Source organism: Rana temporaria, chromosome 11, assembly GCF_905171775.1.
Source record: "Rana temporaria chromosome 11, aRanTem1.1, whole genome shotgun sequence".
Taxonomy (NCBI): Eukaryota; Metazoa; Chordata; class Amphibia; order Anura; family Ranidae; genus Rana; species Rana temporaria.
In genome coordinates this window covers 121834001-121846799 of record NC_053499.1, presented here as the reverse complement: position 1 = coordinate 121846799, position 12799 = coordinate 121834001, and the positions used below count along the sequence as shown (strand labels likewise).

The 12799-nt window shown below is 41.9% G+C and overlaps 1 protein-coding gene across 1 annotated transcript in view; it reads left to right on the top strand.

Annotated features, from left to right (window-relative positions):
* KCNK4 (potassium two pore domain channel subfamily K member 4) overlaps positions 1–8118 on the top strand; it is a 59942-nt gene extending 51824 nt beyond the window's left edge. The window contains exons 5-6 of the mRNA XM_040329008.1: positions 3392–3531; positions 6807–8118. Coding sequence (XP_040184942.1) covers positions 3392–3531; positions 6807–7301 — 635 coding nt within the window. The 3' untranslated portion in view covers positions 7302–8118. The remainder of the gene's footprint in view (positions 1–3391; positions 3532–6806) is intronic.
* Positions 8119–12799: the final 4681 nt, after the last annotated feature.

The following is a 12799-nucleotide window of genomic DNA, read 5'->3' as shown; positions in this document are numbered from 1 at the left end:
CCCACTGTACAAGACTCTGGTCCAGCCGCACCTAAATTATGCTGTCCAGTTCTGGGCTCCAGTCCTCAGGAAGGATGTACTGGAAAGGAGCAAGTACAAATTAGGGCAACAAAGTTAATAAAGGGTCTGGAGGATATTAGTTATGAAGAAAGGTTGCGAGCACTGAACTTATTCTCTCTGGAGAAGAGACGCTTGAGAGGGGTATGATTTTAATTTACAAATACCACACTGGTGACCCCACAATAGGGATAAAACTTTTCAGCGGAAGGGAGTTTAATAAGACACGTGGCCACGCATTAAAATGAGAATAAATAACAAGACAAATGTTTTAATACATTTTGACGTGATATACAAGCGATGTTTTCATATAAGAGTAGCGTCATGTCACAACTGTTTCAAGTCCTCATTTGCATGGCTAAGAGAACTACAATGTACTTTACAATTGACCAATAGGAAAGCGGTTATTGGGGGCGGGGGTGTTCAAACTGCTGTATAAAAGTGTATTGTGTGCATCCAATAAAAGAGTTTCCTGTTTGAACTTACATACAGCCTGCCTGGTGTTTGTTCTGATGGATTTCGAATGGCACATAGCTGTAGTTCGAATCCCGGAGCCTTGGATGACCGAACCATCAGACGTTGCGATCTGCAATCTGATTTAATAGCAGCCGCGGAGTGTCTGGCGAGTGGAACTAAGCGAGCAAGGGTCTTGTTACAGGCACCTCTAAGTGTAGCAATGTGGTTAGATATATTGAAGGTACAACATTTAGAAACTAACACGGTTGATGATTAAAACAGACACATATAAATATGCAGACATCTGGGGTAAAGCTGTCCACATAGACCATCCTCCGCACCACCATTGATGTCGTCCCTTCCACGAGCGGTTCAAGCCTCGCTTTCAGATCGCTCTACTGCGGCATAGTCTTCCCGGTCCCGATTGCAGACTGACGGCGGTGTGGAGAACGGTCTATGTGGACAGCTTTACCCCGGACGTCTGCATTCTTATGCCACACGGTCGGAATTTCCGTCAAGAAAAGTTCAATGTGAGCTTTTGGTCGTAAATTCCGACCGTGTGTAGGCTCCAATGAAACAACCACAACATACAAGGATATACAATGTAATACTGACATATAATCACACACATAAGTTGGACTTGATGGATTGTAACTGTGTAACAAGGAATATGCTGATAGGAGGAAAATATGCTGACACCTAAACTTTGTTTACTTTAATGCAAGGATTGCAATAAGTAAAAAATGTTTAGGCTTTATAACCACTTTGTGTGTAACTTAACAGCACAGAAAAATAAGGTATCCTCCTCTGCCAGACAGGGCTCTTCTTTATGGCAGAGCTATGTAAATCTCTAGACTGGATAAAAAGAAAATCACCAGGTTATCCCACGTATCATCCATCTGCACCCAAATTCAACAAACATCTTACAAACTTCTAACTAAAAGGTATAGAACCTCTTCCCGTCCAGCACAAATGTTTTCAGAATTAGGCTCTAGGTGGTGTAGGGGTTGCAACCAGAAAGGTATAGGACCCCTTCTTCACTTTTGATGGTCTTGCCCAAGGATCAAAGGCAAGATCAAAGATCAAGATCAAAGGCTCTGGGAAGTGATAACACCCTGGATACAAAAGACCACCCTTAAATCCATTCAGGGCACACCATTACAGTGTTTAACGTAGCGAAAAACTTGGTCCCCAGACAGGGATGTATTTAGGTTTTGTGCTGCCCTAGGCCTGACTAGACTCATGCACCCCCTAATTTAAATATGACCCACCCCTTCCTGTCAAGGCCACACCCCTTGCGGTTTAAGACCCACCCTGAAATTTTCAAGTGGGGACACTAGTTCTGATGACCTGGGGGGGCATTGGATCCCTTAATTTGCATAGATTTCCTCTCACTTCCTGTTTGGCTATGGGACAGGAAGTGAAGGGAAATCTCTGCAATGGGACAGGGATGGTAAACAATTTGAAGCGACGACCCTCCCCCCCACAGTTGCAGAATGTCAACCGCCCACATACTGGAAGCAGTGCGGCCAATTTATGGGGGTGCTAAACTAATTTGCCTAACAGTGTAGCGCAAGCCGGCGGGGACACTGTCCGTGCTGCCCCCCTGCAAAGTGCTGCCCTAGGCCTGGACCTTGTTGGCCTAGGCCAGGATACAGCATTGTCCCCAGATATTGGAAACAAACAGTTTGCCCTACAGTAGTAGAATGGAAAGGAGAGGTGAACAACATCATGTAAACAAAATGGGGATACCAAACACCTAATGGTCAACCTGGTTAGACAAGCCTTTCATCTAACCTATTTTTATTGTCTTGTGAGTGTGGAGTGCTATTTGTAATCTTTAGACTAATCGTGTGCAATCCTCTTGCCTAATATATCTGATCCTCGACATATGGTGTTCGATTTTTCCTATTGCCTACTTCCATATAGTTCTCACATTTATGTATAGTATACTCCCAACTTCCTATGTGTGCAGTGCATTTTTTCTAATTTCCAGGTCTATTGTATCACTTCTTTTCTGTAAAATTTAATAAAAGTCTAAATCAAAACTAGAGTGCGCTTTTGCATACAAATATCAAATTACACTTACCTTCCCATTTGCTAACCTGCGCTTTTGGTGTGTCACTTTTATTCACAGTCTTATTGGCCCATAATGAGTCTAATGCCCCGTACACACGATCGGGCTTTTGCCCGGCCAAACTCACATCAGAATTCCGACAGAATTCCATCGGAGTAAAAGAGAACATGTTCTCTATCTAAACTTCGACAGAATTCCTCTGGATATCCGATGGAGAAACTCTGATGGGGCATATACACGGTTGGAATTTCCGATGGAAAAAGTCTGTCTGACATTAGGGGGCTGGAGGGGTGGGGCCATGCTCTGGATCAAAGAAGTTGAGTTGATTTTTATATGCTAGAGCTCCTTGAATTTGGAGCACCTGGAGTTCAGAAATAGAAAATGTCATCATCCATGTTGAAAGCTGAACCCAGATAATCTCTGTACTATTTATTACTATTTATTACCTATAACAGTTCAATACAAAGCATTGAGGTACTGGAGGTACCTGATATGTGCTGCCAGTAGCAGCCTAAAACCACTTCAAAAGCAAAGGCCACCATGCAAGTATTAGCAATAAATAAAAAAGTTATGTGAAATCTATTGTTCCCTTGAGTTAATACACTTTGCTCTGCATTATTATTTTATGCACATCATAGTGAATAAGCTCTGTTATGGGACATATTTGAATAATAAACACCTTTGTATTTTTGAGTACTCAAGGGGAGATCTATTATTGGCAAGTTGGTTAGAATGTTATGATCTATAGATGGTGCCTTATATCAGAGGATGGTTATCTTTAATTTGCATGTCAATTTCCAGGAGACAGCGCTGGTAAGGAGCACACATGGTACAAACCACTGGTCTGGTTTTGGATTTTACTCGGTCTTGCCTACTTTGCTTCCATCTTGACAATGATTGGGAACTGGTTGAGAGTTTTGTCCAGAAAAACACGAGCAGAGGTAAATATATGATATTTTATCCATACAAAGTGTTTTGGAAACCCGTGTATTTGTGATAAAAGCAAATATGCACGTTATTATAAGTACAATAGGAGCCAAAGAAGCAAAGCTCTTGACACTGAACTGTGATTGTCTAGTACAGTGGTTCTCAAACTCAGTCCTCAAGTACCCCCATCGGGCCATGTTTGCATGTTTTTCTTTATCTTGCACAGGTGCTTTAAATTAGAGTGAATGGCTTGGTATTTTGGATAGCTATTTTATTTAATGCTGCGTACACGCAAACTAATTTTCCATCGGAAAAAAAATCGGATGTTTTTTTTAATGGAATTTCGCTCAAGCTTGGCTTGCATACACACTGACACACCAAATTCCAACTGTCAAGAACACGGTGAAAACGTGAGAAAAATTAAGTTCAATGTTTCCAAGCATGCGTTAAATTGTTTCTAAGCATGCATGTTTTTTCCAATCGGAATTCCATACAGATGAATGGATTTTCCGATGGAAAAAGTCAGATGGGGCATACACACGGTCGGAATATCCGATGGAAAGCTCCCACCGGACTTTTTCCATCAGAAATTCCGTGGCATACGCGGCATTAGAGATATTCCCAAAACATGGCCTGTTGGGGGGTACTTGAGGACTGAGGTTGAGAAGTACTGATCTAGTAGTCCCCTAAGGCCTCGTACACACGACCGAACATGTTCGGTCATGTGTAGGGCCGACCGGACAATTTTCCGGCCTAGCGGACAGGTTTCGCTAAGAAACTTGTCCGCTGGAAGCCTGTCCGTCGGACATGTCCGATGGTCAGTACGACTCATCGGACATGTCCGCTGGCCCGAGAACCCGCGCATGGCGTCGAAGTGATTCGACGCATGCGTGGAAGCATTGAACTTCCAGGTTTGCGGACATGGCGGCATCAACGTCACCGCCACGTCACTGCGCTGTCTGTCCGCTGGGATTTTGGTTTGATGGTGTGTGCAACCATCAGACCAAAATCTCCGAGCGGACATGTCCGATGAAAACGGTCCACGGACCGTTTTCATCGGACATGTTCGCTCGTCTGTACAAGGCCTAATTGTAGTAAAGTAGGCTTTTTCAAGAAAGAAAGAACAAAATAAATTAACCCACTGCAATCAAGAAGATTTCAATATTTAGTGATCTGAATTCAGTTAACTTTAAATCTAACTGATTGCTGTGAGACAGGGATGGACTGGCCATTGGGACTACAGGGAGTTTCCCGGTGGGCTGATGGCTCAGTGGGCCGGCTTCAGTGACAGCGGACAGCCGCCTCCCTCTGCTCCTCTGTCTCTCCCTTCCCACAGCACTCACCTCCTCTCCCTTCTCACATCGCTCACCTGGGGGGACAAAGAAGCAGGGGGAGGACCAGAAGAGCATGGGGGAGGGGACAGACAGCTGACTCAACAGCTATGGCCTGGGAGTTTCTCACTTCTTTCTAATCTTGTCCCATAAGGGGGAGCACCAAACTGATTCTTTGCCCCGGGTGAAATAATGTCTAGCATCCCCACTGGTCTGCCTATAAGAGTACCAGTACCAGCCATTCTACACTAATAAAGTAGAATGGCTAGTGGCTAGTGAAGGGGGAGAGGGGGCTTGGGTGGGGGGGGGGGTGCGGGAGTTGTCCGGCCGCCATGGGAGAGACCTGTCAAAGTGGGTCAGTCTGGATGAAGTCCAGGGCCAAATTTTTGTCCCAGTCCAGCCCAGCTGTGAGATGATAAACTTTTCAACTTCTTGCTGTGGTTTACTGAATAATCCCATTATTTTTGTGGCAATAATAATAATATGGCAACAATTCAAAATGGATAATAAAAGGGACCTAACCTTCTTTAAATACTTTACTTATTTTCCCTACAACTTCCTCGTGTTACACAATCTGAGATTAATTTTTTTTTTCTTTAATACATTTTCAGCAGGTCCTGTCCAGCACATTCTGGTTTCTCACCTAATCAATAATGATGTCTCTACCCTTCCCAAAGCTTCCTGGGATACTTACATTAACCACCCCAGGAGGCTTCAGGGCAATTTCCAGCACACTGCTCATGCAATCTCAGGTACACTGCACTTGTATATTGGTGCGTCATCAGGTAGTTGGATGCAGGTACCCAGTAGAGACACCTGGCCCCCAATGACATGTGACAGAGGACCAGCAGGTTTTACCAGACAACACTGGATTTTCTAGGCATATGAGTAGGTGAATATGGTTTTTGAGGACAACCAGTGAACAGGTTTTGAGAAAGTCTATGGCCTGATTTCTAGCACAGTATGTACAGTATTTCACATTGCTTGTTCAAATTAACTTAAAAATAAACAAGGTAAATTAATGAGCCTCTTACTGATGTAGAAATTCACAGAATATGATGCTTATCATCAGAGTACAGCAACTGTAATAATGATATAGAAGGATAAAATTGGAGGGGCTAGAGGTCACAGGCCTCTGGACTTTTAAGGCATCATATAGAGAACAATAGAGTCAAGGAATGACTGGGATAGAGATACAATTTTTTTTATTATGTTACATTGAAACAGACAATACCACTTTACTCTACATGTTTCGCTCGACAGAGCTTCTTCAGGAGATTCTATTGTGGTGTCTATTGTGCTATAAGTAACAGAGAAATTAAATTAAGGCTCATAAAATATTATAGCATTGCAAATTGGCATGTATATGCAAATAAATTACCAGCTAGTAGAAAACAGTCAGAATCAAGGGCATAGAAACATAATTATTCTGAAAACTGGATGTTGATGTGGTGTGAATCTTACCAATACTGCTCAATATTTGAAACATCATTGGGAAATTGAGGTTAAAAATGCGCTAAACTTGATGGTGCATGGACACATCATTGCCTGGGATGGGGGATGTGTCCATGCACCCATGGGATTTGCGCATTTTTAACCACAATCTTATCTCCTGAAGAAGCTCTGTCGAGTGAAACATGTAGAGTAAAGTGGTATTGTCTGTTTCAATGTAACACTGTGATGTATGAAATTAACATTATATTGTATCATGTTTTTTTTATTATTATTTTTGTAATAAAAAAAATAATTTCTATCTCTATCCCAGTCCTTCCTTGACTCTATTGTTCTCTATATGACACCTTAAAAGTTCTGAGGCCTGTGACCTCTCTAGCCCCTATAATTGTATCTCTCCTATTGGGATATGGTGTCTGTTTTTTGATCCCTCATTCTGATATGGAAGTACCGTAGGTTGTTTACAAGAAGAAAATTAACACTCACCACCTTTACCTTTTTTTCAGATGGGTGGACTAACAGCCCACGCAGCAAACTGGACAGCAAGTATGACTGCTGATATTAAACTTCCCCACCGTGGAATAAGCCTTAACTTTCAAGAACGAATGCTTCGCCAGAAAGGGGGTTTAGAAGATCCAGGACAGAAAGATGAAGAAATGGATATGAATGGAGAGGAGGAGTACGAGAGAGAAGAAGAAGAAGAGGAGATTGAGGAAAATGAAGAACCACAAACAGTCCCAACGTCTACCCCAATCATTCTACAGACACCCCCACTCACTCCTGCACTGAGAACAGAGAATGCTGGGAGACAAGACATGGAGTGGGGTGAAAATTTGGCTTTCATTGATGAATCTTCTGACAGTCAGAGTGAGATGGGGAAAGAGGAAGGAGAAACAGGGGATGAAATTGGAGCAAAAGTGTTGAAGAGCAAGAAGAGGAAGAGGCTAGGTGGACGAAGCATTTCTGTCCCACGGAATCGAGATAAAGGGGAAAGTGGTTAGGAGAAATTTCCCTTATTCTTAAAATTTTGCTTTAAAAGTTCCAATACTACCAAAGTGCCACTTTTTTTCCTTTACTGCACTACCATGTTCCCATGAAATAATGATAATATATTGCAAGTATATAAACTGAAGTTCTTGAGAATGTTTTTCAAAGTTTTTAGCCTCATGGCTATTGTTCGTCTACAAACTGATTTTTGCCTTCAGCCAGATTATTTTGATATTATACTGGCTATTTTGAAAAATGTAATCCATTTTCTAAGTCCATCCAGACATATACATAAAAAAGTATAGGCCACATCAATGTTAGAATCTCCTGTACAAACTACATCAAAAGGTTAAAGCCCAACTTAACTGTATCAAAACAAAAGGTTGTGAGGACTATTACAGTTTGCTTTCTTTAGAAAGTAGCCAAAACCTAAGTAGAAAATACTGTTCCCAGACAATCACGCTGCAAAGAAGGACTTTTTCTCTGTATAAGAAAAAAGTGGGCTCTCTGAAGAGGTCCAACATCTCCCTACACAGCAAAGCTAAAACACCCCAATCAGCAGGCAGTTTTGTTGATTCCAGCGCTATAAGTCTGATTTAGTAGGGGGTTTGTCAGATATCTGCTACCAAACAGAGAGCAAGAGTCCTTTTTATAAGCATACTGGAATGGGTCAACTATAAAACTTTGCACACGTTTTGATTTGATGCACCTGGAATGTACATACTAAGTCTAAACTGAAAGTTTGCTTGGGCTTTAAAGTGCCATTTCAGCCAAATTTGTAATTAGTTTTGGACAGAGTGGTGACGTGTTACAATATTTTCCAGGTTTATATTACTCCCCATTCAAGTAAACCTCTTATAGTGAAATATGGAGCTGCCATTGCTGACCTCCTTCTGAAAACACCACTGGTTTGTCTGTCCTTTGGACCCAGGTACAAAAATACAGCTCAGGAAAGTCAGGGGGAAATTTGAAATATTTATCAGCATACTTGTCCTGAGTCGGAAGATAGATATGCCATAAAAACTAGCATTTTCAGAAGGAAAATCCACCATGTTTCTCACTAAGTTTATTCTTCAATGTTTTTTTAAACATATTTTTTTCCAATAGTCTTAAGGTTGGTTCAGTTACATCATGTGTCCTTCCTCTTCTCGTCCAGCAGTGAGTGGTCCTGAATGGTGTTCACGTAATAAGATGTAAACACCACTTAGGGCAGTAATATTCTGAGCCCAGGCAGCATGCTGGGTACAGAGGAAGTGGGTTGAATGACGCTGGCTGTCATTCAACCTGGAAGACTGAGGACATCTAGTGAAGGTAAAGAAGTAATGTGGAGGACAACCCTGGATGAATTACAACTCCAGGAACACTGCAACACAAGGTTAAATGCTTGCTATATGTAGGGGTGTTGGAATAAGAGAAATAACATATTCAAACTCTGGAAGGGTCTCAGCAGCCTCTAATGTAAGCCTCTTACATGCCACTCGCTTACCCCCTCCATGTACGATGCAAAGTAAATAGCCTTGCATTATACAGTACGTGATGTCGTTTAGAGACAGTACACAGAGTGGAGTGTCAGGGAGTGGAGAAGAGCAGAATGTTGAAGCCTGCTGGAGTGGGGGATTGGGTAGGTAATAATGCCTGTTTCTGAACCCCCCTAAACATATCAAGCATTTAACCTCTGCAGTGCCAAGGGGCCCCATTGCAAGGCTAGATTTTTTTTCTGATTCCTGGAGTTGGACTTTAAAGCCTCGTACACACGGCCGGTTTTCCCGTCGGGAAAAGTGCGAGGAGAGCTTTTGGCCAGGAATCCTGGCCGCATGTATGGTCCTCGCAGTTTTTCCAATGGAAAACTGCCCAAAAACCGCCTGCCAATCAAAAGTGAACCAGCTCTCTTTTTTCCCGCCGGGTTTTTGGCAGTTTTTCTTTGGGAAAAACTGCGATGGAGCATACACACGGCCGGGATTCCCGACCAAAGCTCCATCGCAGTTTTCCTGTCGGGAAAACCTCTCGTGTGTAGGGGGAAAGACTGACCGAGCAGGTTCTCGGCTTTCCCCCTCGGGATTTCCGACGGAAACTTTTCCCATCGGAAATCCTGCACGTGTGTACGGGGCATTAGGTATTGCAGCAGAAAGTGCTTTACAAACTTTTATTGAGTATGTTTTTATTTTTGTTTTAACCTCGAGTTTCAGAGCATTTTTTCACATCTGCTCAATTCCACACATAATATATTTCAAGTTTTATAGTTTACTCTAACTTATTAAACTTTGCTTCTTTTCAGGATATATAGGTCTTTCATTTGGTAATTTGGTTTTTATTGGGAATATATAGGAAAAAATTCGGATTTTTTTTCCCCTGTAATTGTTCTCAAGGCGATTTTTACATAATTTGGACACCCCCATATTTTTACCACAAAAGTATCTAACAATGTCTGTTGAGTACATTTATATCACATTAGTACAACTTGCATCCAATGTAGTGGAATTGTTTAGTTCAAAGTGAATGGCATGTGTTTTACTTTAGGGAAACTATTTCTTTTTTGAAGCATGTGGGGGAAAAAATGGTTTGCCTAAATTGTTAGCATAACATTAAGATAAGACTAAGTCAGGTTAATGAAGGTACTTAATACCTCTGAGCCTCTACACTGACATGAAGTGGGGTTAAATCAACCATAATATTACTACATTCCTAATGTAAACACTATGCAAAGGCATCTGGCTTCTACAGTGTGTTCCTATGGAGCAATCTGCAGGAGCATCAGAATCCCAAGAGCATCTGGGCTTAGTAATGGATGCCGGCTGTCACTGACAGCAACCAGTTCTAGCCTAAATCTTCACCAGGACCTGTAGGACTGGCTTATTTCTGGTGCCCTTTAAAAAGGGCACTGGAATGAATAGCTGCTTTTCCAGCACCATTTAAAATGGCCTTCTTGAATCAGGGGGTTATTTTCCACTACCAGGACATGAAGTGAAGGCAAAACTCAGAAAAGGGACACAAGCAGCAATAAATACCTGATACTACCCTTTGTTGAAGAGATTTCCTCTCAAATCCCCCCCATGACCACCTGTCACCAAAGTAGAACTGGAGCCATAACCTCCCCAATGGGGGGAACAGACAATAACGAAAGTGTCACAGAAGTTCTAACCCTTCTCCACTCTATTGAAAGTAAAATAAAAGTTTTAGCTGAGGTTCCACTTAATGCACTATGAAAATGCTTCCTAAAACATATGACAATCCCTAACAAGTGCAAACTGCCAACCTTCTTGTGTGAAACAGATTCAAACTCTACTTAAAAAGAACTTTAAATTATAAATACAGTTGTTACAGTGTCAGTCCTAAGTCACAAATATGAATTGCAGGTTCATGAGCTTTTCACGCGGACACTGGCATCCAGCACTTACCAATTATCACCATATCAGCAGGGGTTAATTCATAGGTAGACTTATGAGCTCATGTTTTTTTTATACTTCCTCCACCGTCATCTGATTGGCTTGTGAAGCCGTTGCCTATAGGCAGGGAGGTGAATGTGATTAATAAATGGTCTGCAATAAAGAGGTTTAATGAGCTGTCTGTGCGGCTACAGATTAAATGTTGTTTGTCTTATGTGCTGCCAAGACTGAACCAGTACTCTTGCAATTTCTATCCTCTTTGCTACAGAGCGTGCCCCACTCTCTCCATTATGTTTTTCTGAGCATCATAATAATGCATGGCATCTTTCCAGATATTGTTTCCCTAGCCTGTCCTTACATCTTTTCTCATCACTGGATCAATTTGTGAACTTTTATACTCTCCGCCTGTCCTTAAATACCCTAATCTGGAAGAAGCTTAAAGAGACATTCCCATAACGCAAAGGGGCTTTGAAAACGCAAGCTGTTATTCATTTCTGCATTTAACCTGTCTAGTTTTCAATGTAAGTTATTATTATGGGTTATTTGAATATAGTTCTGTGTTTCCCTTAAGCACCATTAATTTACATATAGAAAATTATACGATATAAAATGATTTTCTGTCGAAGACAATGGAAACTAACACGACTTAAAACAATTTTCCAGCATGAATAAATATGCAATATGTCTTCTGACAAAAACACGGAGGAGCTCCCATAATATTCTTCTCTTTTCAGTACTTACCAACCCACCAGTGGTGACCAATAGACTGACTTTGACACTGTTGATCTTTTGCTTAAAGAGAATTTAATCAACAACTTTTGAGGGATGGTTAGGGCACAGGACACTCCTAACCTTACAGCAGACTCCCGAAGTTAGACCAACAAATGAAAAACATACTCTCAAGCCCCGTACACACAATCGGAATTTCCGATGGAAAAAGTCAGACAGACTTTTTCCATCTGAAATTCCGACCGTGTGTATGCTCCATCAGACTTTTTTCCGAGGAATTCTGTCGGAGTTTAGATAGAGAACGTGTTCTCTTTTACTCCGATGGAATTCCATTGAAATTACAATAAGAGTTTGGCCAGACAGAAGCCCGATCGTGTGTACAGGGCATAAGCCTTCATAGAACTTTTAAGCTGCCCAGCATTCTGTGAGTTTACAGAGGAGCTTCAGTCTCCCTCCCAGAAAATAAAAGTCAGCAGCTATAAATACTGTAGCTGCTGACTTTTAATATAAGTACACTTACTTGCCCAAGGGTCTAGCATTGACCTCACCAGAGGTGGTTCTTCACTGGGCTTTGGGCCCATAGTGCCGGCATTACCACTGTGCATGCATGAACCATGCTGAGCTTTGTGCTCCTGCAGTCTTCTGGGAACTGTGATGTGTCCCAGAAGGCCGTAGGCGAAGAAGGGAATGAACTTCCACTCAGATCACCTATGAAATCCAGGCAGAAGTGGGAGTGAGTACCTGTCCAAACCAGTTACCCACCCCACCCTCCCCCCAAAAAAAAACAAATAAAAAAGTCCTAAATATTAAAGCTGAACTCCAGCTTTTCTTACATTTTACATAGTTTGTTTGGGCCAAGCTGGCCCAAATGATTTACAGTAAGTCTCTCATTAACATGTGAAACCACTGGATGTGTGGTAAAAACTGTATGTAGCTGTTCTGGGTTCGAGCTGAGACCTTCCTGTCTCATACCTGCAACACACTAGAGTCTATCATAGTGATGCTCTGCCATTCAGAGAAAGCTATGTATTCTAGCTAAGAATCAGAGGAGGCTTTGTATCCATTGCTAGAATACATCACTTTCTCTGAACGTCTGAGAGCCACTATGATAGATTCTACTGTGTTCCAGATATGAGACAGGAAGTCTCGGCTTGAACCTGGAACACAGTGTAGTATGCTGTATGTAGTGTCAGCTATATATAGTTTATACTGCACATCCAGCAGCCTCACATGTTAGTGAGGGATGGTTAGTTTGGGCCAGCTTGGCCCAAACTAACTAGGGAAATAAGATGTTTAGCTTTAAAGAGGAGGGGGAGGAAGCAAACAAGCGGAACTTCTCCTTTTGAGTTAAATTCTGGTTTTACCCCCTGGCTGTAGTAGGTGAGGTAATAATATGTTTT